Source organism: Rousettus aegyptiacus, unplaced genomic scaffold (genome assembly GCF_014176215.1).
Source record: "Rousettus aegyptiacus isolate mRouAeg1 unplaced genomic scaffold, mRouAeg1.p scaffold_m13_p_7, whole genome shotgun sequence".
Classification (NCBI taxonomy): Eukaryota; Metazoa; Chordata; class Mammalia; order Chiroptera; family Pteropodidae; genus Rousettus; species Rousettus aegyptiacus.
This window is the reverse complement of record NW_023416310.1, coordinates 48,482,808-48,508,409: the sequence shown is the minus strand read 5'-3', so window position 1 is coordinate 48,508,409 and position 25,602 is coordinate 48,482,808. Positions and strand designations below refer to the sequence as shown.

The following is a 25,602-nucleotide window of genomic DNA, read 5'->3' as shown; positions in this document are numbered from 1 at the left end:
CTACTGCTAACAGTTCGATGGTAGCCTTCCAGACCTCTGAAAAATGCATTTATATACATACGTGTGTACTTAGGCCAATAGTTTTATTTTTATGTAAATGAGCTCATTTGTTCTACAACTTTATTCACTTACTATCTCCTAGCTTTTCATTTCACTACATTTAGTTTTACTTTATTTGTTAACAGCTACATAATACTCCGTAGTCTGAGTGTACCGTAATTTATTTAGACATTCCCTTATTGCTGGGCATTTGAACTGCTTCCTGTTTGGTGTTTTGATTATTCGTTAGTGCAACAATGCTATACCGAACATCTTTGCATATATCTCTTTATGTACTATCCAAGAATGTCTGTAGGGTAGATATCTAGAAGTAGAATTAATGGGTCAAAAAATGGGTGCATTTAAAATTTTATATTGTTCAAAATTTACAATTAAAGAATTAAACACTTTAACCACTATTTCCTTTTCTTCTGCAGAGAGTTCTATACTGGGAACTGACATTGACTTTCAGACTGTAGACAATGATATTGTCAGCATGGAGATTTTCTTCAAAGCCTGGCTACATAACAGTGGAACAGACCAAGAACATATCCATCTTCTTCTTCCTTCATCATCCTTCAGCAACATTTCCAGAGGCACAGATAATCCAAGTATATGCCCCCACCCCACCCCAAAAGACATATTATTTAGGCTATGATCACCCTAATCTAGGATTTGGATTCTAAACTGGTGAGTCATCAGACTACAGAATAGTTGAGGGTTAGGGATTAGAGGAGGATTGGCTGAAGTTGTCCAGTGTAAGAATAAGGAATAAGGAAAGAATTTCTAAAAAGTGACCAGTTAGAAAACTGAATGTAATTAAGTCCAGACAGCAAGGAACAGTTAAGAGGCATAGACAGCCACCTCAATAGTAGGGCAGTAGCTATACTACATAAGAGCACAGTGAATCATTTTTTCCAAGTTTTTTTTTTTTAATGCAGTAGCTATTAATGACATTATAATTTGAAGCAGGCCGGTATCTCAACATTATCAACAGGACCTATGAGTAGAGGAAAAGAGCCAAGACTAAACAAAGATTTAAAGAGAGGTCTTTGGAATAAGGAGACATCAAATCGAGGGGAACTAAAGCAACTACAAAGGCAGGCCCCAGGGGGGACATCTAGAGACCCAAGATTACATTCCCAAAGCATGTCCTGGCAATTCTGGAAACCTAGAGATCAATCCAGTGTTCTGGACATGCCAACAGGCCTTGGATATTGTTCTGGCGGGTATTGATGTTTCATTCCAGGTCCCACTAGATGATACAGATAAAGCCATTTCTAGTCTCATATTCCTTTTGAAGGTTGACTTAGGACCCAGGTGGCAGGGCCTACAAATGGGCCCATCAGTATAGTCAGCCACAATGAGTTTGGAAAAGCTGATTCCTCAAGGCCAAGCTCTGAAGGAAAAGTACCAAGGCCTGTCTTCCCTTTTAAGAGTGGGAGTTCAATGAGAAAAATGGGTACAGATTCCCAGCCCCAAAGGAGAAGATACACTTTGGTCCTTTCTTTCTGGAGATAATTATCAGTTCTTTATCCCACCACTACCCCCTATTTCAACCTAGGGCCTAGGATGCCTTTGACAACTTACCTGGATTTTAATCTGTCTTTCCTTATATGAAATCTTCTTTTCAAGACCTCCTCTCCACCCCTTTTGTCCAAGGCTGATAGTTTCAATTGTTTCCTGTCCCATCCTCTGGAATTCACTTCTTATTTCTTTTTCCCAAAACACTATGTTAACTCTTTCCCTTGCATTATCCCATTTCATCTTCACACAACATCATGAGTCAGGTAATGTCACCATAATGTCATTGAATCTAAGATGCTATCAATTATAAGATATACCAATATTTTGTGTACCACTTAGAAAGAAAAATACTGCCAATTTAACATAACACAGTGCTTTCTTATCACTTAGAAATAGTATTTTATTTGTTTATGAGAGAGCTTTTTTTAAGTTAGAGTACTATGTACAGGTTACAAGTGTGTACCTGGTCAGTGGCAATTGTGAGACGCATATAGAGATGTTAGTATGTGAAAATAATGCATCTTGGAATCAATTAAAAACAATATTATCACTATTTTATAGATAAGAAAACTGAGACTTAGCAAAATTAAACATTTCCCCAGCACTGCAGAGAAAGTTAATAACAGAGTCAGAATTTGAAGCCAGGCAACACCAGAGCCCATTCTTACCCTCAGGACTAGAAATCTATATTTTGTACATTTGACTCCTCTCAGCCCAGAGGTATTCATCAAACCCAGTCTGTCTGCCTCCAGAGCCAAGGCCCTTACCTACTACACAGCCTGCCTCATGCTGGGTAATTCTAAACAAAAGAGCTAGAGATTCGCTTTTCTTACTAAGAAGGCAGGGTCCCTCAAAGGCCAGGAACTCCTGCAACCAGCCTTCCTTTCACTGTTGCACAGCATTTATCTGTGGTACTATTGAGAATTTCTCTGTTTTGCCCTCCCTCTTCTCATGGCTTTCAGCACCAGGCTCAGAGCCTGAATGTTTATCTCCATCTGCAACCATTTTTTGGAAGTCCACAGGTCTCTGATAGAACTTAGATCCAGACTCATCAGCTCTTCTGCTGGGGAGAACTTCACTGGAATCCAGGTGCTCAAATATAGTCGGAATGAGGTCTGGGGAAAGCAGGCCTCCCATGCAGTGGAATGAGCCACCCGAGAGTTTATGCAACCACAGTAAGGACCATGCTATAGTTATCCATGGGTTAAAACACCAACACATTGCCATACCCTTGGATTTTTGCATATGTGGCTCACTACAAAAAAAAAAAAAAGAAAGAAAGAAAAAAGAAAGAAAGAAACAAAACCAAAACTCTCAGCGTTCCTACTATAGAATCTTTTGAGGACTGCTCCTCAGATGTTCACTTTGACCCCTTACAAGGTTCTCCACTGCACACCACCTGCTTCTGTAGCTGCCTGGGGCCCTTAACCCCTTCTCTAGGTGCTTCCCTCAGAAGCCTTTGTCTGATGGACAAAGTGCACAGTCAGCTTCAGATAGTGTTTTTTCTAATTTCTTGGGTTTGAGGTCTGCCACCTCGGCACCTGGATTCTGGGTAGTGAGAAGGATGCCTTGTTCTAGACCCAAGCCCAGCTGATACAGCTTTCCCAACTTTGGAACAGTCTGCTGAGACTACTGTTCCTATAGTTTTAGCCCCAGCTACAATAAGAATCATATGAGGAACATTTGGGCTTCATCCCCGGAGATCCTGATTTGATTGGTGTGAGGTAGGGCCCAGACAGCGGTATCTTTTAAAAGTTTCATAGGAGAATTTTAATTCAGCCAGAGTTGAGAACCTTAGCCAGATAAATACAACTGTCCTGTTCTGAAGCCCAGGCATACAGCAATGAGGGGAAGCCAGAGGCTTGAGCAAAGTCCTTCCTACTGACTTGCTGGGCTCTAGGACACACCAGGCCAAGAGCTATCTCACACAGAATTAATTTCTACGTCTGAGTGCCAAGCCCAGAGGGCCAGCTGCACCTGACATCCGTTCTGGCATCCTATTTTTTTCTACATTATTTCTACTTTTGTTTGTACCTCATGCTGCAGTTGATCATTTCACAAATCACTAACAGCAACTACTAGCCTTCTCACAGGTACTCAACACTTGTGTATTTGTAAACTTGTTAATAATATTCAAAACCAGTATACATTTTATTGAAAAACTTTGTAATATCAAGGATTCAAGCCTAGTGCAACAGAACATCATACACTCTGGCATGTGAATATAACTGCTGGAGCAGAAGCTTAATACAGAAGAGGATGATACCTTGACAAATAACTCATACTTAGTCAAAGCCCTCTCAGACCTGTGGTCTGGTGCCACGGTGATACTCCAAGGCCCAAAAATTTCTATACTTTTGTTCCTTTGAAAAATTTAGAAGTAAACTGTTTCAGGAACTTATTCCTCCCCAGCCCCCAAATGTCACTAGAAGAGCCAACAGAGGAACAGTAGCTATCAGCTGACTGCCTTACTTCTGCTTTCCTGCTCTTCCTTCATCTGACCTATGGTCTTGTCAAAGCTAAGCCGCTTTGCAGAAGAAGCTAAGCAGAAGAGGCAAGATTTCCTTCTGTAAAAAGGCCTGTGTATATTGTAGTGTTAGCTGCCTCTTCCACAGAAGACACATGTTCCTCTCAGGCTGGATCCTAAACCAGATCTCTCAACCAGCACAGAAGTAAAACGAGTAAAAATCATGTCAGACTCAGAAAATGTTACCTGTTGCGCAGAGCAGTAATGTAGGTTCCAGACCTGCTCTGCCTTCCCAAACCAATCATACTTTTCTCTTTCCACTCTCCTGCCTCCTCCCAACTCTTACTCGCCTCCTGGAGGTAGAACAGGTGGCAGATGTTGTCTTTTAATTGCATAGCCTGAGGGAACTTGTGACAGACATCCCTCCCCCAGTGTCATTTTTATCCTAGTGTGCCTGAAATGTGATCTCCAAGAGCGATTCCTCAGCCCGTCCTTACTCCCTGGTACAGCTGATGGCTCCTTGAGAATGGATGACCCCAAAGGAGACTTCAGCACACTCTGCCAGATGGCTTCCCAGTCCTCGGCCTGTCGTTATAAACTCCGGGTGATCAAGTATGGTCCATAGGAATCTCCCTAATCCATGCAAATACTTGTTCTTATGGGTTTTAGGGCTAGAAAGCCTAGAGAGAGAGGATATCCCCAAGTGTTGGGCAGGCAGGAGTCAGATATGGGCTGAGCACAGCCAGGCTGTTCAGTATGTGGAGAGAAATGAGCAGATGACAGAGATGTGTGCAGCAGCAGGACACTTGGAGGTCTGGATGAGGACTGGAAATCCAGAATGTCTTTAAATGAAGGGAAAAATAAAATCCACAGAATGGTGTTTATCCATTCAGTAGATATTTACCGAATACAAGTTGTGTTTAGGCATCAGGACAGAGATCCGACCTTCAAAGAGCAAGTGGTACATAGGCTCTTCCCCTGCCCTCCCGCTTCTCTAAGCACTAGAATTCCCGCTTCCAGGGAAGCCAAGTCCAAGGAAGAATTAGCAATGATGGCAAAGGCCAACTTTACTGCTTCTGGTTCCTCTGGCAGTACCCATGCACAGGTTTCTGAATAAATTTGTTCATGGGTTTGTGATCATAGATGCTGCTGGGAACCTTCTTAAATGCATCATCTTCAATGCATCCTCTGTCAGCACCTCACCACACAAGAGCCAAGACTGGGATGCCGACGGTTAGCGTACTATTGTGTTATATGATTGCTGTAGCAGGGGTATTATGGGAGTGTCACTAGGGAAGTCACTTGGAATAGAATGAGCTCAGGAGAAGAAATATCTACCAGAGTCATGAGCCTTCATGATGGCTGCTCCATTCATTGATTAACAGGCTTTGAGAATGTGTGCTATGTGCCTGATACCTTGCTGGGTACTGGCCAGACTAGGTGAATAATTCATAGGCCCTAACCTAAAGGATTTCATAATAGGGTCATAGACTTATCTGAATTTAAGTATGTCTAGGTCAAGGTTCTGGATATTACTAAGGAGCTTTCACTGCCGTTGCCTCTTCCCAGGGCTCTAAAATCAACTGGTATCTGTGAGTCAGTCACATATGGACTCCCATTTATCCTGAGGCCCACAAGCTGTTGGCAGCTGGACTGGGATGAGCTAGAGACAAATCAGCAGCATTTCCATGCTTTGTGTCACAGTCTGCTGGTGAGTACCCACATCCCCATGTGAGGAAGAGGAAGAGTGTTAAAATACCAACCACAGAAAAACAGTTAGCTTAATGTTGCCCTGATCCCAAACCTGCTCCAATCCTTAAGAAGACAGGAAAAAACTGGAAAATCTCTGAAATGTGGATTAAATATGACTTGCTTTTGTTGGTTTTATGTTATAAAGAATAATTCCTGAATTCAGTTATATGACACTAAACTTTAAAATCCCTGAGTTTTTACCTTTAAATGGTACAGAGAAGTGTCCATAAGTAACTATATTTTTAAACCAATTTTCTTCCTAACACTGTGCTGACCATTATGGTTCATTTACATAAAGAGCACCTAGTCTTTGCCAGACATTGTTCTAAGCCGTAGGTATTTAGTGGAAACATAATAGATATTATCTATGGCCTCAAGAAACTTACTCTCTAATGGAAGAGACAGAATTAAACATATATAGTCCTAATTCTGAGAAGTTTAGGAAGGAAAAGAAGAGGCTGCTATCAGAGAACTTCTCTGTGAATGTGACATTTAAACTGAAGCCTGCCAGGTGAATGGGAGTTAGCCAGGTGAATGGTGACAGGAAGAGCATCCCAAGCACAGGGAAAGACGTGTGCATCAACCCCAAGGCTGGAAAGAGCTGAGAGAAGAATTGAGAATGAAAAGGCCATTGTAACAAACAGAGAGTGAGAGGAGAGAGCCACTAGGTGGAGAGGAGAAGTGAGTAGGGGTCAAATTACGCAAAGCTTTGTAGGCCAAAGTAAGGACTTTGGGCTTTAAGGACCAAAAAAAATCATGAGAAATGACATCATCTATCTAAGTTTTTAAAAGATTACCTGGGCCAAAATTTGGAAATGAACCAGCAGAAGGAAGAACGGAAACAAGAAATTGAGGCAGTTGGGCGTAACGGTCATCTTGGCAAGAGATGATGGTGGCTTGCACTCAAATGTTGAAAGTCAACTTGAGAAAGGTAAACCAGTTAAGGAAATGTTGTAGAGACAGTGTCAGAATTGGTGACGGATTGGATGTAGGGAGTGAGGAAGAGAAAAGTATCAAATAACTGCCTGATTTCTAATTTGGACAAGTATGTGTATGCCATTTCCTGAAATGGAAAAACTAAGAGATCACATACATGAAACAGTAATACAACACTTACAAAGCAAAATAAAACAACCACAAATATAAGCCAAAGACATGTAGAACTGCTAAGTGGATATAGAATAAAGGTTTGACCTAGCAGAACATGAGTGATCAGGACAGCACAGCAGTTCGTCTCTTTCGCTATCAGAAGCAGACTTCTTTTTTTCCTGTTTCGAAGCCCACAGTCCCTTTTAGGTCCACCCACTGAGTTCCTGTTTCCTATTTGAAGAGCACTCTGCTGTCTTCGCACAGCAGAGATGACAGATACTTCTGACTGTTAGAGCCCAACAGCTTAGTTTACTATTTACTCCACCCAGTTCCTCAGGATCTCAGAGGTGCTACATCACTCAGGAGAAATTTTTCTCAAGTGGCTTTAGTACACATTCTTCTAGTTCATGGTATTTTAAACAGACGTTGGCTTTATAATACACTGCCAGAGGGAGTGCGCATGTTCTGGAAAGTGATCCTTCAATACTTTAATTCCATTGCTGGAAATGTAGCCCAAGAAAACAATCGGTAAAGGAAGCAAAGATATATAGACCAGCATATACATCTCACTAAGTGCTAGTCACTTAACCAAGTGCTTTGCATACTCTACCTCATTTAATCTTCACGATAACGCTGTGAGAATAGGGATTCTTAATCTCGTTTTTACAGATGGGGAAGAGTGAAGTCTGAGAGATGAAGTGACTTATCGAAGGTCACACAGCTACCAAAGTAGCTGAGTCAGAATCTGAATCTAGTTCTGTGGACTGCGAAGCCAATGCTTTTAACTTTTTGCTAAATTCTCTCCTTTAGATATAGCCAGAAAAATACAGACTACAACACTGAGGCTAATTCTCCCTCCCCTGAACACCCCATGCTTCTGTCCTTCACTGGACGTGAATTCATTTAAAGTGACTAGGTACTTGTAAGAGCTCCTCTCTCATCTTACATTATTGTTCCCTCCACTCCATTTGTTCTTCCTCATCTCAGTTAAAGACCACTCTCCTCTTCTGGAAAAGAGAGAAGCAAGATAGTGTTTAAATGGCTCTTCCTTCTTGCTTTTCACATGATACCTTCTCCAAGCAACAAAAAGCCTGAAAGGCAGTGTGTCACAGGCCTCAGTTCATTCATTCAACATGTGTGTTTTGAATACCTGCTATGCGACGAGACTTACTTAGAATTTTAACCTTCTTGATCCTGTTTGTGCAGATTTTTAGCAATTCTTTAACTCCATCCTTGGTTTTGTATTCTTTCTTACAACATTTTCATACGCTCTTTTAAAATCAGATGTTGTCAGCTCCCCATGTAACTCTTGCCTTCTGTTTCTCATTTGTGATGTTTCCTCTCCAGCTAACTACTCACTCTAACTTCTGTCTTTCTGTTGATAGCAGCTGGTAATAGCAGCACCACCGTTGTCTACTCACCCAGGCTTGAAACCTCAGTCACTTTCAGCCTGCTCACCCTTTACGCCCACTTCATTATTAAGTCATAACAGTTTTCCTCTCATAAAATGGATAATAAATGTCCTTTCCTTCCCATTCCCACTGCTTGTTCTCACCAAGACTTCCTCGGTAAACTCCCACCTAGCTTCCCTACCTCCAATCTCTCCCTCTTCTAATCTTGAAGCATCCTTGACTATCACATGTTTTTCCGTGGTGCCAGCACCCAGTGACTTCAGCCTTGCCTGTTCTGTCCCCATAGTACCTACCGGTATTTGCAGGTATCTCTCTCCATCCTTATTTATCACTATTCTCGCTCAGGTGCTTTCGACCTCTCACCTCTAATATTGCGATAATCTCTTCACTTGTCTAAATGATTTTCATGTTTCCCCTTCCCAATCCATTTTACATACTGTCACCAGATTAATCTTCTTGAAATACAGCACTGATCCTGCCACTCTTCAGCTTAAAGACATTTTGTGGCTTACTAGTCATTGTGCTTTAAAGTCCATATCCCTTAACCAAAATTCAAACTCCAGCCTGTCTCCCATTATTCCCCTTCATATACCATATACTCCAACCAAATTAATATGCAGACTTCAAATTGCGCCTCCTCTGTACCTTTGTTCATGTTGTCCCTTCTGTCTCTATGTGTTCAAATCCTACCCCGTCCCGAAAGACTCAGCTAAAATGGCACTTCCACGCTGAGGCCTTTCTGGGTTCCTACATTTATCATTAGGCCTTTGTGTGCTCTGTTTCTTTTTAAAGAAAGTTATATTTCAATTCTTTTGTAAGGATATGATCCTACGATATGAATTAAAGTCTATGATATAAATTTGACCACCCAGACTCCAGGATACCATGGTGGCCTTTCCCTGGAATTTCTACCACTTTCCCATTTTACCGACTAATTCCTCAGCCTTAAGTCAAATTTAGGTTCAGAGTAGAAATTCTCTCTTTGTTATCTCTCTTTTTTTTTTTTTTTGAGAGTCAAGGCAAGATAGTTTTCTAATCTCTTGTGGGAAAATGTAATTTGCATTGTCCATGAAAAGCATCAGCTTCGTTGTTGTCCAACTGTGGGAGCTTAGTCAACATACTTAACCTCTCTAAGCATTGGCGTAGATGTAGTCATCTCTTTGTAACCCTAACAAATCTACTTCTACTCCTCAAGTATGTCTAACCTGGAGCTATTCCAAGACTCTCTCTCTCTGTCTCTCTCTGTCTTTCTCTCTCTCTCTTTCTTTCTCTCTCTCTCTCTCTCTCTCTCTCTCTCTCTCTCTCACACACACACACACACACACACACATACACACACACACACAAACACACACTAAAACACTGTCTGCAGCCCCAGTCCCTGTTCCTCTATCGTCTTCCTCCCTCCCTCAGCCAGATAAACACTCTGCAGATTGACAGTCTCTCTGACATAGTCCCCTCCCTTCTCAGGTTCTGTCTCTCTACCTATTTAAAACTTCCAGGATAGAACTTACAAAGCTTCTCCTTTCATAAGTAGAAGTGAAGTCAGGGAGAAGGAAAACAAGGGAGAAGGTGCATGACAGACACATATTAGTAACTCTCATCCCTGTCATCTGTAGAGACAATAAAATATACTTCCTATGGTTTTTAAGATGATTAAGTAATGTTGAGTATGTAAAGAATCTAGTGTATGTTTGGCATACAATTTGCATGTAGTGGTTGGTTAGTAATTCTACGATTTCCATTTGTTTCTTTTTTATGATAATTCTCTAGAGAAATTCTCCATATTTTCAGTTATTTTCTTGAACATACTAATCATAATTATTTTAAGGTTCTGATCTGCTAACATCAATACCTGGATCACCTGTGGGTTTGTTTCTACTGTCTCTTTTTCTTGTGGTTTTCAGACATGTGGTCTTTTCTTTTGGTGTACCTGATAATATTATAATGAAAAACGCTCATTGTGTCTACATAAATTGTAGAGGCTCCAGTCGGTGTTGGCTTCCTCTAGAGAAGGTTCATCCTGCCCTGCGCCAAGCAGACAGAGTGGTGGCAGATCATCTCACTCCACTCAGGAGCTATGCTGAGTCAAGGCTGAGCTGCAGTGCTGCTAAGGCTCCATCTACCCCTAACTTGCTCCTGCCCCTCCAGGATTTTCCACTGCAAACCTGGTGTATTGTGTGTGTCCCCTCCCCTGAACAATCCCAACTCTAATTCCTCTACCCCAAGTCTACTACAGAGTTCTCCTGCTAGAGGCTTTCTCTTTGGGTGTCTTTGCCCTAGTATCTGGCAAATGTGGTAAGCGAGAAATTGGCTAGAGCACCCACCCCAGCCCTGCCATGTCTCCACAAAAGATCTGCTGGTTTCTCTGTTCCATTGCAGATGCCTCAGCAGGTGCAAATTCTAGATTCTCAGCCCCCACCCTGACTCCCTCCAACTCAGAATCAACATATGCCCTCATGTTAAAAGCAGTCGCAGTAATTCCCTCATCTCTCTGGAGTCTTCCCTCTCCAGAGACTTCGCTGCCTTTCATTTTCATTGTGACAGCACCTCTTCACTGTCTTCAGATAGATAGTTTCTGTATACCATCCAGCTTTTCTAGTTGTTCCAGGCAAGAGAACCAGTCTGTCACTGGCCACTCCAGCCTACTCAGATGCAGAAGTAGATGCTTATTAACTGTTCACTTATCTCCCCTTTGCATTCCTTATCTGGCTAAGCAACTCATAATACATTTTCAGGTTTACCCTCAGCCAATTGGTGGATCCACCACGTTCTCATTTTCAGGTGCCTGGGTTTCCTTACAGGTATAAGCAGAGTTCAGTTCATTCAACACTGTCTCTTCCTCCACTCCTTCTTTTAGAGCAGTTCTTCTGAACAAAGTCCATACTGCCATAATTAAATTCTAGTCAGTGCCAGCTCCCCAGGCCTCATCAACTATAAATGTTGTGTAACTTCAAATTACATTTTAAAAATACCCTAAAACTCAGTCAACTGCGGTCTTGTTATTTCATTCCCTTATTTTTTTACTTGAAACTTGAATATTGTATTTTTCTGACCTACTTATAGATTATTTTGTTTTATTGGGGTATTTTACTTCCTTTTCCTTAGAAGAATATCCCTTCATCAGATAGACAAGGGTCTCAAAAAACTCATGTCCCAGCCCTCCCTGAAGATATGTGTCATTCATCCATTCCCATAAATTTCACTCCAGACCACAAGAGAACCAGGTGTTTTGACTTTATTTGTCCAGAGCTTTTATAGATTATAGCTAAGAATTATTAAATTATCTTTAATCTAACAAAATTTAATGTGTTATCTAATAATTGTTAATTTTTAAAATTTAACACTTCGTGGTGCTTAATATGTGCCTGAAACAGGTCTAAACACTTCACGAACATTAATTTATATTATCTCCGTAACCATCATATGAGGTAGGAATCATTATTCCTATTTTACAGTTGTGAAATTGAGGCCCAGAGATGTTAAGTACTTTCCCAAGATTACACAGCTAGTAAATGGTAGAGATAGGACTGAAACCAGAAAGGTTGACTCTAGGACCCAAACTCTTAACCACTCTATAGCCATGTGAAATTCATTATCATCATTATCATATAGATTGCAGGAGTGCTCTGAAATACATTCACTACTCAATAAGGATCCACAAGATATTATCTCCCAGGCTTTATATTAGGAAAAGCTGTGGGGCTCCCTTCTGGCAAAAATGAGTGGTTTGCATTTTTATGAGCTTATTTAATCTTGGCTCTATTATTGTCCTACCCTTATTTTTCCTTTGCCCAATCCCCTTGTTTAATTTATCTTTTTGTACTGTTGCATTTTTCAAAACTGGCATAACTGTTTTCTGGAATGTGATAGGGAATAAATAAATATATATAAATAAAATTAATTTTTTCCAAGTATTTATGAGATGAATTGATTCATCACCAGGAAGACATAATTTCAATTACCAAAACCTGCTGTGTAGTTCCAGTTATGTAGCTAGTGACTCACTTTCCACATCCTCATTTCTCTTACAAAGTCATGTCTGTGTGAACTAGAAAAAGAAACGAAAATACCACCTAGGCCTTTCAGTTTCCTACTTACAGTGTCAGTCTCTGGAGACACATTCCAGACCTTTACTAGCCATGTCTGCCCTAATTGGCCACGGAAGTGACAAGATTCAAACCAGGACGTGTCCAGCAGGAGTCTAAGTACACAGGCAATGACCTGGTTGGGCTGTAAATGGGTGGAGAAATGGAAAGTCCTTGGTTATGTTAGGCGAAGAGTCAAGAGCGGGAATCCAAACTGAGAGTGAGGTGATGGCAGGCCAGGAGCCATTTTTAAACAACAAAAATGGTCAGAATGAGGTTAGAGTTTAGAGCCTGCAGGAAAACAGGTGCTAGGGTAGCAGCCTAGCATGGGATCGGTGGGCTTCTCGTGACCCAGCCTGGCCTGTTTCTTTCTCTTGCTTCATCTTTCACCATGCTCCTTCCATTGTCCATTCCGGCCACACTAATAAATTAGTAAATGATCCCCAAATGTGATAAATAATTTCACACCTCCACCTTTTTTCATCTCCCTTCCCTTTGCCTCTGTCCACCTGACAAATATCTACTCATTTTTTTTCCCCAGATTTTGCTTAAATACCTTCACCATGAAGTTTTTCCTGCAACCCCTATTCCAGTTACAGCCTGCCCCCACTCATCCTTTTTGCCCCTTCTCCACCCATGTACCTGTTGCCATATCTATCTTGACCTTTGCAGCACTTAGAAGCAGTATAAATTTACACCTTAGCTCTCTAATTTGAGAAATGTCACATTACTGTATTTCCTTCAGTCAAATTTAGCAAATATTAGTCCCCAAGGGCCAGGATGTTGACACACTTATATCTCTATGAGTGCCCCTCACCTCCCTCAGAATCTCAGGGGGCTAACAGTTCAGAATGTGGGAAATGGCCCTTTGGTCCTCAATACACCTTCAATACATTGTTGACCACAAGTGGCAAAAGCAGACTTATTTGTCTTGTTCCTGATCTTCAGGGCAAAGCATCCAGTCTTTCACCACTACCTGTGATGTTAGCTGTGGGTTTTTATAGAAGCCTTTGTTCTAATCCTAGTTTTATTGAATGTTATCATCATGAAAGGGTTTTGTATTTTATCAAATGCTTTTTCTGAATTTACTGAAATGATTGTGTAGTTTTTGGTTGTAGAGTATAATCTTTTCTATGTTGCTGGATTTGGTTGGCTACTGTGTTGAGGATTTTTGCATCTGTATTCATAGGGGTTATTGGTCTGTAATTTTCTTATGATATCTTTATCTGGTTTTAGTATCAGGGTAATACTGGCCTCATAAAATGATTTGGGAAGTGTTACTTCATTTTCTATTTTTTTGGAAGAATTCGTGAAGGGTTACTGTTATTTCTTAAAGATTTGGCAGAATTCCCAGTGAAGTCATCTGGGTTTTGGCTTTTCTTGGTGGAAAATTTCCTAATTACTAATTATTTTCTACTTGTTTTAGGTTGTAAAAAAAAAAAAAAAAAGTTAATATAGCAGGCCTGAGATTCCAGTTATCCTTAGAAAGTCCTACTTGTAAGATTGACCTTTGGCTGGCATCTGGGAAGTCGGATTTGGGGAGTATTTCCACCATTTCCTAAATAATAAATGTGGCACACTCTGTGTAAACTATGCAAAAATATATGGTTTATGCTGAACACCTGCTTTTCTTCTAAGAGTCTAGAATTTTGGTATGTGCTAGGTACAGGCCGCCTATGTGACCAGCCCCCAATAAAAACATTGAGTACTGAGTTTCTAACAACTTCTCCTGGTAAACAGCATTTTACACATGTTTTCACAATTCAGTGCTGGAAGAATTAGGCACATTCTGTGCAACTCCATTGGTAAAGGACTCTTGGAAGCTTGCATCTGGCTTCCTCTGGACTTTGCCCCATGAGCCTTTACTCTTTGCTGATTTGCCTTTGCATCCTTTTGCTGTAATAAATCCAAGAGTACTACTATATGCTCAGTCCTATGAGTTCTCTTAGTGAACTGCTGAATCTGGGAGTGGTCTTGGGGACCCATGACACAAATTTATTCATATTTTCTATTTCTTCTTGAGTCAGTCTCTGCAGTTTGTGTCTTTCTAGGAACATGACCATTTCATCTAGGTTATCTCACTTTTTGGCATATAATTGTTTATAATATTCCCTTAAAATCCTTTTAATTTCTGTAAGGTCAGTAGTGATACCCTCTCATTTATTTTTTATTTTAGTAACTTGGATATTTTCTCTTTTTTCCTTGATCAGTCTAGTTAAGTCTTTGTCAATTTTGTTGATCTTTTCAAAGAACGAACTTCTGTTTCCATTGATTTTCTCTTATTTTTCTATCCTCTATTTCATTTCTTTCTACTCTAGAATTTTTTTATTTCCTTCTTCATGCTTGCTCTAGGTTTAGTTTGGTCTCTTTTTCTAGATTCTTAAGGTGGAAGTTTTATTTATTGATTTGAAATCTTTTAATTTTAATTGAAGAGTTTTCAGCTATAAATTTCCTTCTATGCAGCGCTTTAGCTGTATTTTATAAGTTTTGGTATGTTTTGTTTTAATTTTCACTCATCTCAAATTATTTTCTAATTTCCCTGGTGATTGCTTTTTTGAACTATTGATTATTTAGGAATATTATTTAATTTTCACATATTCATGAATTTCCCAAATTTCTTATTGTTATTGATTTCTAATTTCATTCCACTGTGGTCAAAGAAGATACTTTGGATGATTTTAATCTTTTTAATTTTATCGTACCTTGATTTAAGGCCCGTCATATGGTCTATCCTGGAGAATGTTCCGTGTTTATTTGAGCAGAATGTATAATCTGCTGTTTAGAAGTTTTAAATGTCTTTTACCATCTTCTCCTGGTCTCCTTTATGGAAGCCAGTGTGAGAGTAGCAGAGCAATAGACATTGCAGCTTCACTTTCTGCTCATCTTGGTCCTGCCGTCTCAAGTGAGAGAATAAGCAAATAATGCCAAATTAACCTAATTTCCTCCTGATGCCTTTTGAGATTCCAAAAAAAAAACCCCAAGGATGCATAGTTCTTCTATAACTAGCTGTGATTTCTCTTCCTGGATGTATTAGGACAATGAAATATGTCTCTTCCCACAAGCAAAGCAATATGAGTGCTCTGCCCTTCTCTGCACTTCAATGGCTGCCTCAGAAACAATCCCACTCAGGATTGGTCAGTGTTTCTTTAATCATTGAATTTGGTCCCAGACCATCATACTGAGGGTAGACCAAGGGAGCTCTGGTTTGGTGAGATTAGAGCTTTTACCTGCCATAATAAATTCCTACCTGTCCTTTTGGCAAGGCCTATGTCAACACCATTAAAACTGTACTTTCTAATCCTCTTTTCCCAGATACCTGGAAGTGAGTGACCACACTCTCTTTCTGCCCTTTGGTATCTGTAAAGGATCCATTTGGCTGCAACTAACAGATAACTAATCCAACTCTAACTTGACTAACGAAGAAGTTATTTTTCTCATGTAACAGAAGTGCAGGGACAGACAATTACAAGCTGGTGCAGCTGATCAATGATACCATCAAAGACCCAGGCTCTTTCCATTTTCCACTGCGGCAGCCATAGCTGGTGTACTTCTTCCTTATGCCTGTTGTCTCATGGTCATAAGATGGCTGTTGCAACTTAAGACTTAGTCCTGTCCTATAGAGAAAGAAGGGGTAGGGTGCAGAGATACAATGCTTGCCAGCATATTACAAATCTTTTTCAGAAACTCCACTCAGAAATTTCTGCTTATGTTTCATTATTTAAATCAATGTCACAAATCACCCCTAGACCAATCACTGAAAATCTAAAAAACAGGCAAAGAGAAGGGAGAAGGGAAAAAGGTTGGGGAGCTGTGGCCAGTCAACCAACAGTGGCTGCCACACCTTCCTCATAACCTTAGTAATTAGAAGTTAGGGCGGGTCGGAGAAGGTGACTTTAGTCAGGCCAAGCTTGGAGTGTGGCATGCCAATCAACTCTGTCCCTGTACACACCTGCTCCAAACAGAAGCAGTCCTCATCTCCAAAAAGATCTAAGCTCCTTGGCACCTACTATAGCAAAGTCCCTAACCACAACATAAATAAATAGCTTTTTACCTGCCTTCTGGTAAATTCGGCATCTAACTCATGCTCTTTTCTTTAGAAGTAGGAAAAGCATATTCTAAGTACTCAGCAGTCATCTACAGTCATTAGGCATTGTTCAATTTGAGAACCCCAAAGTCCAGTCTTCCGGGACACCCCATAAGACAGTGCTATGCCACTACTTTTTCTTAGCCTCAGATACCTGCCATGGTAGTTAATCATTTCCATCACAGCTACAACTGCCTGTGCCAATAAATCAACCCATGACTTGGGTAACATGTTCAAGCTTGAGTCCTGGACTTCAAGTCCCCAGAGAAGTTATAAATTCAGAGTCCAAAATAGAGACCTTAAAGTTCAACTTCCCTATCTCTTACTTTCTCAGAATACTCCTGAAATTGCAGATAAATTAATATCTTTATCAAACTCTAATAAGGATGCATTGTCTCTCTTCCTCCTAGAACCTTCTGCCAACCATTCTGTAAAGAAGCCAAAAGTTTTAAAGCAGTCTGTAAAATCTTTTCAACTCAACCTTTTCCCAGTCTTCTGCTAGTCCCCACATCAGGAGTTACTTTGGAGAGACCTCATTCATTTCTGTACCCCAGTTCTCTAACACAATCTTAGCTATTGTCTCAAAATCAATAGACTCAAGATCTAGGGGTCATAATTTTCTGTGTACAACTTTCAAAGATTCTTAATAGCTCCACCATGTAGCAGATGCAAATTAGTTCCATCACACTGAAGCACAAAAAATGTCATAGTGCCATAGTTTTCACCTCCACTGACTTCCCACAGTGGCAAGATACTCCAATCTCTGTGGAGTCTTAGAAGGGTGATGAACCGTCCCCCAGTTTGCCCAGGACTAAGAGGTTTTCTGGAACACAGAACTTTCAGTGCTAAAAACGAGCAAACCAGAACAATTGGTCATCCTAAGTTCGGGACAAACATTAGTTTACAAGCCTCTTTAGGCAGTGCACGTGTCTAATGAATTTTTATATACCTACACCCAGTGTTCAAGGCATAATAGACACTCAGTAGGTTCTTAATGAATAAGCAAATTCACAAACGAATGCTTGGACCAGAATAAAAAATAGATTAAAATAATAATAATCCAAAGTCTGAGTCACATCAGAAGTTCCTTGAAACAACTGAAATGGAGTGCCCTGCAAGTTCCTTCCTATCCCTTTGAGGTTTAAAGGGGCCATGTCCTCAGAGCAGGGGCAAATTTCCCCCCCACACACATACACAAGAGTTTCTATATCATCTATTTCCAATCTGATGGATTTGAGACCCAACCATCAGGTAGACTTTCCATCACATTAGGGTCTGTTCTTCAGGAAGACAACACAGATATCAGGGAAATGTTGACAAGTGTGAACTTATGTAGGTACCTACCACCTTCCCAGACTTCCAGACCTCCCAGAGTTCTGTGCTACCAGACTGATAACACTGCTTTAAAGTGTCCAGAACGTTCCCCCACCCCCTCCACCCCAGCACATCCTCTTGGGGTATAACTAATGCCGTAGCAGGTTTTTCTGCTACATTGTGTCACTTTCCACTTGTCTTCCACAAGACACTGATATTTCTCTATTCCCTTAATATCTTTTTTTTCCTCCTTTTTGCCTTTCCTATTATATTATTTCTTCCGACTTTCTATAAGTTACAGTGGGTAGAGCTAGTGTGCTGTCTTTCATCTTACATAGCAGGGAGACTGTTAATGATCACCTCAAGCAAGAGGACAAATTTATAGATAATTGTAACAGTTCTGACTCCATATTTCCTGCAGTTTTGTAGTTTTCCTTGAAATTGCCTCATTTCTATGCCTAGTTTCAAAGAGTATACCTAGAAAATCTATCTATATGTCTACTTGTCTCTTCTCCTTACCACATGCTAACCTCTGATCTCCAAGGCATATAGCAAAGCGTCACCATTCTATTCTACAGTACTCTTCACTCACAGAGTCACCGTGTCCAGAATTCTGACCCCTCTTTTTGTCCTGTGACTGGCTAAGTTGATCTCAAAAGCCTATTCCCCCACCCCACCTTGTTGTACCAAAGTTTTCGTCTCCCTGCTCTTCGCTCTTCTTCTACTTGCACAGGTGGCTTTGACCACCTTCGCGTAAACCCTTTCTGAGCATTCCAGGGGTTCCCCAATCAGCCTTCTCTACCCTAGTCCTGCAACACAACCAGACTTTATCAATCTCAAAATAAGGCCTGAATTTTCACAACATCCCACACGAGTCTTTGTTTCAGAACTCTGTTTTTAAGAATTATAATTCTCAAAACTCTACATTTATCATTGAGTGACATACTAGTCCCCTCTGGTGTGAATACCTACTTCAGGTTATAGGGCATCTCTTAACTTATCTCTGTCAACCTTTCTGTATCCGTCCCCAAACAGGGAGAAAGAGCAGTCCTGAGGGCACTGGTGATTCAGGGAGGAAGTCCCTCCCTTCCAGGGCAAGTGGGAAATGGCTCAGCCCTCCCTGACATCCCCCAGAGGAACTCGGGGAAACCTTGGTTGGGATTGATCTTGAGAACATGCTAAAGACTGAAGATAAACCAGAGTTTATGCATGTCCTTGTTTCAGAAAAGAGAATGGCTGCTGTTGGCCAAAGGAGAAGCCCCGAGTCAAGGACACAGCCTGAGGGAGCCCGCCAGCACCTTCTATGTGATTGTGCCGTCGCGCTCCCCAACTCTGCTGGTGAAGGCAGTGGCCACACGGGAACTGATGCTGCCCAACTCCTTCCCTCTACTGCCTGAGGACCTGCCTGATGACAGCCTGAAGACTGTGGAGGCAAGTGGAGGCCAGATTTCCTGGGACAGATAGAGAGAAGAGGGAGAGGAATGAGCCAGTGAGGGGAAGAACAGAGAGCTGAGGGAGTAGTGGTCCCAAGGGTGTGGTGAGAAGGCCAGAGAAAAAAACAGGGTAGGAACTGAGGTGGGGCAGGAGGAAGTTAGCATGGATGGCATGTTTGCACAGGTCTTTCTCTGCACTATGCACATACATGTGTGTGTACCTCTGTGTGTGCATCTACTTCTGTCTGTTGAGGGAAAGAGGAAAAAGCAGACAATGCAGGGGGCCAGAATAGGTAGGGCTTCAAAATAAGACTGCAATGCAAAGGAGGGGACAGCTTTGAAGAACATTTTCTCCTCCTCCTCTTCATGGATCTGGATTTCTGGATTTCCTCTGCAGCCTCCCCAGGCTGAGGGCAGGAGTGGGGCTCTGGGCAGGGAGAAGTGAAACCACATTGCTGCTGGATCGCTGGCTTATGAGCAGAGAGGACAGAGCCTGGGATTGTGCTCTCCACTTGGCGGCCAAGGGGATGAAGAGAGAGGTGGGCACAAGTGGCTGTGCTCCGTGTCTCACTTCAGGGCCAATGGTTCCTGGCACAGGATATTGTGGCCGGAAAACCTGACTGCTCAGGAATGCTGTGCTCGCGTGTCCTCTGGTTACACTCACCTCGCAGGCAGGCCGAGAACTCAGTGTACTCGCCTCATAGACTGTGAACAGCCCCAGGATGAGGACACACTCTCCCTCACAGCCATGTACACTGGATCCCTTGTAACCCCTCACAACACCCAGACCCCATGACATACTTCTCTGGTCCAGAGTATTCAGTGTCCCTAACCACTCAGTGTTGCTCCTGCTTTGTACCTGTGCCTGACACTTACCTCACAAGCACTCAGACCTGGGGGCCAGAACACCCAGTGGGACACTGGTCTATTTCACAGCCTTCAGAGATGCCCTGGGCCTTCACACCTCCTTCAGCCTCTCACACTCAAAGGGCTCTGCCTGACATCTTGTGTTGTGTGACATCAAGCTCCCAAGGTAAGGCTCCTCCTCTCTTCCTCAGAGCGTGTTGGATGGCCTAGAGCTGGAGCCCATCTACAACCCCTTGCAGATTTGGAGCCACCTGTACTCACACCTGAGCAGCACCTTCGCCAAGCCTCAGGGCCGACTCCACCCAACCTGGGAGAACCGGGCCCTGAGAAAGGTATGGCTTCTCCTTATTCCCCTCCCTCCCCTTTATGCCCAGAATCCAAGAGACCCCTCCTCCCCTGTTCCCAACTCCCCCAAATCCCATGGAGTAGCCAGCCGTCTTCCCTGGATCTCCCCTGGTGGAAGGGAGAACCAAGCCAATAAGGGAGGAAGAAAAAGAGCAGCCCTTTATCCTAGACAAAGGAAATTACAAGCCGTTCCCAGTGTGTGTTGCGGTGGGGGGGACTGGGAATGAGCACTGACGTATGATAACATTCAGGTATCTTAACTATACTGTTTATGATAACTCATTAGTCGTTTCACAGACCATTGTGCCACTAAGCAAACTGACTGCACTGGAACTACAACCATAGCCCTCAATTGAAAGAAAAGGCTGAAGGGAAGGTGGGAAAGAAATGCCCCAGAGAAGAGAAATTAGCATTTACTGAGCACCAGTTATTTGCCAGGTTATGTGACAAGGGTTTTCACACATTTTTCTCATTTAATCCTCACAGCACCCCAGCAAGGTAAGTGTTACGTTAATTTCACAGGAGCAGGGCAGGGTGGGGGTGCTGATCAGGTTAGTAGCTTGGAGACAGGACTCTAGTGACAAGGGCTAAAGAGAAGAGTAATTGAAAGTAGAGACTCATTTTTATGAAATCCATATTTTATAATATTTGGGCTTCTTTTTGCCTTTTCTCGTTTCTCAGTAACAGAGCCTTTAGGGAGAAAAAAAATCCTGTTTTGCCTTAGCTAAAGTTGCTAGAGGAAGATATTTCCAGAGTACAGCCAATCTAGAGGTGGGAGCAGAGCCCACGAGTCAGAGCTGGTAGGCAAGGTCACACAGACGAGGGACACTCAGCCAGGGCATGGTCACTGTGGAGGTGAGAGCCCAGGGGACTCCACTGCCCTGAGCCTTGAGACTGTCACTCCAGGGATGAAACAAGTGAAGGAGTTAAGACAGGAGACCCAGCAAGGAATGGGATAAGATCAGGAACTCTGGTCAGAAACAGTTCTGCTTTCTTTTCAGGCTGGGCAGTTGCAGATGAATCGAGTCCGAGCCACGGTGGCCCCCTTGCCTATGACCCCAGCCCCCAACAGGGCCCCCAAGATGCAAGCCGCCAACAAAGCCTCCTCAGAAGCCTTCCAGCCTTCCAGAAAGGAGGAGGAAGAAGTGGAGGAGTATCCTTCAGAGCCTTAAGTCACCAGAGCCTGGGTCTGGCTGCCCTGCCCAGCCGCATCCATGCCAATGCTCACACGATGGCATTCTGTGGTCAGACTTGCCTTCCATCCACCTGAGCCTCTGTGAGCTCTGGTGACTGAGAAAGAGCCTTTCCCTCCTCTGTCCTCAGCCTGGGAAGAGACACACCCAAGCCTCTCCCTTCTCCAAGCAAGATTTCTTTTAGGTCATTTGATACTGTTAACGCAGATGAATATTAAACACCGGGTAAGCTAACACCGGGTAAGCTAACACACCGTTGTTAGGAGCATTTTATCCTTGTAGCTCTGCATAAGCAAGTGGATGAGGTCAGGTCACCTTCAGAAAACTGGAGCTCAGGAGACAAGGATGAGGTTTTCAGAGCTCAGGAAAAACAAATAAGATTGAAATCCAAGCCCGATTCCAAAGCTGGTGCCCGTTCCACTATACCACCATGCTAGTTCTCTTCCAGCTCCAAACAGAAAAGTGGTTGGTGCTTACTACCTACATGCAAAAGAGAAGGGGATACACGGAGGGAGGGGAGGTCATATGGCTCAGAACAGGACAGAGGATGGTGTGAAAAAGACTTATTCTCTTTCTATTACCCTCTCCTCATGCCTGCCTCTCTACTTTCCTATCAGCCCTTACGATCCACAGAATAACTACCATTTAGAAAATGCTTACTCTGTGCTTCAAACTGGACTAAGTACTTAAGAAATTTAACTCCTTTCATGTAAACTACCCTGTGAGGTAAAGCATGTTATTAAGTTTTCCCAGTTTACAAAGGGGCAGCAAAGGAAACTGAAGGTTGCAGATGTTATACAACTCTCCCAGGGTCACACAGATAGGGTTAAGCCCAGAGGGGCCAAATGGATTACCCAGGCTCTGAAATGCCACTCTGCTCAGCTCCTCTCCAGGGGCCCCTTCCTCCTTCCGTGGCTCCCAACACATTCCTGGTTCTCCTCCTGATCCTCTATACACCCACCTAGCGCACCCTGCCTCTGTAGCCCCTCTGTGACTATGCACACACACAGACCTCTTAAACCCAAACTGATTTTAATGAGAATAAAACTTTCAAAAAATAAATCTCTGGCATATAACAACGCAGGGGAAAGAATCCAGGCACAGTCCAGCATCTCCCTACAGCCGCCATGCAGGCCCCTCCAAGTGTACCTGCTCCAGCGAAGCACCCTTTCCATAGACCTGGTCCAGCAGCTGTTCCTTCTGGAGGGATGACTTATGGATGCTGGCCTCCCCAAGGCCCATCCCTGAGCCCTGCCATATGTCCACTTTCAGGACTTTCGGGTATTGATCATCCTTCTCTTGACTCCCCTGATCCATCTGGTTCCCTAGCTTCGTACGGGCCCCTCCAGCCCTCTGGTTCCTGTTGGTTCTAACAGGTTTCTTTGATCCCCATTGCCACCTCCCCCACAGTCCTCTTATTAGCAACCCCACCCTTGCCCTACTTCTCATGTGGAGCTCTCTGACTTGACCCCAGTCTTGTTGGTCTCTTCTCTAGAGAGCCCACAGTCCCAGCTCCCTGAGGTCCTGCTCTTTTGGACCTGGCTATACAGGGCAGTGTCTGAGCTGTGGCCTTTGCTGCCACCGCCAGTTACAACACCAGGTTCAGGGAAGGCCAGGCCCTGGGGCTTGGGAGCTGGGAGAGGCTTTGTGCTCCGAGGGGGTGGCACTGCATAGTCATCAGTGGCAGGGTTGTAGGGGAGTTCATAGCCCTCCTCCTTCACCCGAGCCTGGCACCACCATGCATCTTTGGGCTCCTGAGGCAGATCATAAAGGCCCCGGAGAGCAGCTGGGGCAAGGCCCTCAGGTTCATCATAGATGGGGTCCTCTTTGGTGTCTGTTAGCTTGGCCTTCAGTAACTGCTGCTGCACATGCTCATACGTGTCCCAGTAGAGAGATTTCTTTAACTGTACTCCTTCCCCTGCCTGAGCAGAGGTGCTGTCCAGGGGGTCCGAATATAGGGAATCCTGGGAAGGACCTGGAAGAACGCGCAGGGAGTCTAAGGGTTCAGCATATAGGGCTGGAGGGCTGCCAGTGAGCTCCTGGGTGCCAGGGAGGGAAGCCGGCTTCCCCTCTGACACTTCTTCCTGAGAATCAGCTCTGAGAACATCCTGCCCCTGACCAGCCTTGCCCTGGGCCTTCTGCAGATGGATTGCAGTCTCAACTGCCTGAAAGATGTCATTTCCCTGTGTCGTCTGGAAGGTGAAAGTTCCAGGGCCGGAGGGGCAGCGGCGGCCTGCCTCAAATGAGAACATGACCTAAGAAAGTGTGAAGAGAAACACATTACCAGGAGTCATCCAGGAAGATAAGTTAGAAGGTTGAATTAGTTGGGGGTTCTACAAAAGAAAAGACTAGCTGGGGAAGGAGGTAGACTCCTGGGCTAGGCAGATGGGTTATCCTTAGGGCAGAGCTTCCCACCTTCCTGCCCTCCCCCACCCAGTCCAAAGCCTATGACCCGGGAAGGCAGCTCCCACACACACACTGTAATTCCGCACCTTGTCCCTGCCATAGCGACGCAACAGAGGATAGGGCCAGGAAAGGAGTGGTTCCAGTATCTGATTCTGAGCTCCCATAGTCAGGAGAGTCAACCTCTCAGCCTCCACCCTCAGCACATAGGAGCCGTTTAGGCCACAGCGCTCAGCGGCTTCAGTCCTCTGCACGGTTACCCAGAACTGGGATCCTGGAAGAAATACACAATTAGACTGGCACCTGACCAGGGGTGTGGGTGGGAGTGGGGGTTGTCCCAGCCCTCACCTGGCAGACAGGTGAGGAACTTCCTATTTCCCCATAGGTCCCTGGACCCTCTAATCAGCCCCTTTCCAGGGGCACCCTTCCTTTCCACTCCTCATCCCTGCCCAGCTTCTCAGGCGGCTACCTTCCCAGGTGGGGCTATACAGCGAGTTCTCCAGCATCTCCAGGGCAGAAAGCTTGGGTGGGTTCCCTGCAGGCGCCAGAGCCCAGCTGCCTTTCTGGGGTAAAGGGAAAGAGAGTATTAAAGACTCAAGACATTCCCTCAATGCGGTTCCCGGGGTTTAAGCCAGCCCAGCTCCTCTGTGGCTGTTAACTACCCTCACCCTGCAATGCCTCTGGGGACCAGTGCGGTTTGCTCCAGCCCCTCACCGGCAGCCCCGGCCCTCTCACCGGAAAGGCGTTTAGGCACAACGTTTGCACCCAGGCGGCGCTGGACGATGCGTCGGCCGCCAGCAGGTGGGAGCGCTGTGCAGTGTCCAGGCGGAAGGCCGCGGCGCCAGGCTCAGGCGGGCTCTCCACCGCCACCGGCGCCACGCTCACACACTCGGCCAAACGGATCACCTTGCAGTCCAGGCGACGCGAGCCCCCTCGGCCCCCTCCAGAGCTCGACCCCTTGTGGTCAAAGAACTCGAGGCGCGCTACGCCGTGGGGGCTGGCCGGGTAGAGCACGGCCCAGGTCTTCCTCCACCTCTGCGGAGAAAGCGAGAGACGCTGGGAAAGCAGCGGGCGAGCGTCGGCCGTCCGGCCCGACGGTGAAGGAGGGACCAGCGGAAGCCTCTTTCGGGTGTGAGGCTTTCCGACTGGCACGAAGTTTCCCCAGAAGGATGCCTGCCGCTCAGTCTACCCAGGACCAGAGAGGGCGTACCCCAAGACCAGCAGACGCTTCCCCGCGGCGTGCAAAGCGACTTCGCGGGAACGCCACAGGCTCTCGGCTCCGGGCGCCGCGTTTCCACCCCTCCCTCCCCCTCTCTCCTCCTCCCTCCTGGGCTCTATCGCCCACCGCTAGCTTTGACGAGGTTCGGCACCCTGCCCCCGACTACCTTGGTACCGAAACGCTGACTCTGCAAGAAGAGCGGCCCTTCCATCACGGCCCCGTCCATGGCCCCCGGCGGTTCCTTCCGCGCTTCCTGGCCCTACGGGCTGGGGGCGGGGCGGGGCGGGGCGGGGGCGGGGCCTGGCCCACCCCGGGCGTTCCCGCCCCTCCTCCGGACCCCGCCGACCGCCATGGGGGAGGAAGGAGAGAT

At 44.4% G+C, this 25,602-nt stretch overlaps 2 protein-coding genes across 6 annotated transcripts in view; one reads left to right on the top strand and one right to left on the bottom strand.

The window, feature by feature from the left end:
* The window catches only part of LOC107502944 (meiosis 1 associated protein), a 64,687-nt gene extending 42,826 nt beyond the window's left edge, over positions 1 to 21,861 (top strand). For 2 of the 4 annotated variants that reach the window (XM_016130719.2, XM_016130717.2), the window contains exons 5-11: positions 477 to 650; positions 4,483 to 4,645; positions 5,603 to 5,744; positions 18,997 to 19,203; positions 20,264 to 20,404; positions 20,904 to 20,915; positions 21,419 to 21,861. In XM_016130719.2, coding sequence (XP_015986205.2) covers positions 477 to 650; positions 4,483 to 4,645; positions 5,603 to 5,744; positions 18,997 to 19,203; positions 20,264 to 20,404; positions 20,904 to 20,915; positions 21,419 to 21,589 — 1,010 coding nt within the window. In that variant the 3' untranslated portion in view covers positions 21,590 to 21,861. The remainder of the gene's footprint in view (positions 1 to 476; positions 651 to 4,482; positions 4,646 to 5,602; positions 5,745 to 18,996; positions 19,204 to 20,263; positions 20,405 to 20,903; positions 20,916 to 21,418) is intronic. The other 2 variants (XM_016130720.2, XM_016130718.2) reach the window with 2 other exon arrangements.
* Positions 21,862 to 22,625: 764 nt separating this feature from the next.
* DOK1 (docking protein 1) lies at positions 22,626 to 25,588 on the bottom strand. 2 transcript variants are annotated; one of them, XM_016130721.2, is made up of 5 exons: positions 25,399 to 25,588; positions 24,749 to 25,048; positions 24,483 to 24,576; positions 24,103 to 24,287; positions 22,626 to 23,865 (listed from the first exon to the last, which is right to left on the bottom strand). In XM_016130721.2, the coding sequence occupies exons 1-5, from the start codon at positions 25,456 to 25,458 to the stop codon at positions 23,056 to 23,058; spliced, it is 1,449 nt and encodes a 482-aa protein (XP_015986207.2). In that variant the 5' UTR covers positions 25,459 to 25,588; the 3' UTR covers positions 22,626 to 23,055. The 2 variants fall into 2 exon arrangements, with proteins under 2 accessions (XP_015986207.2, XP_036080695.1); XM_036224802.1 differs by lacking the exon at positions 25,399 to 25,588 and having other exon boundaries at positions 24,483 to 24,572; positions 24,749 to 25,046.
* Between the last annotated feature and the right edge of the window lie 14 nt (positions 25,589 to 25,602).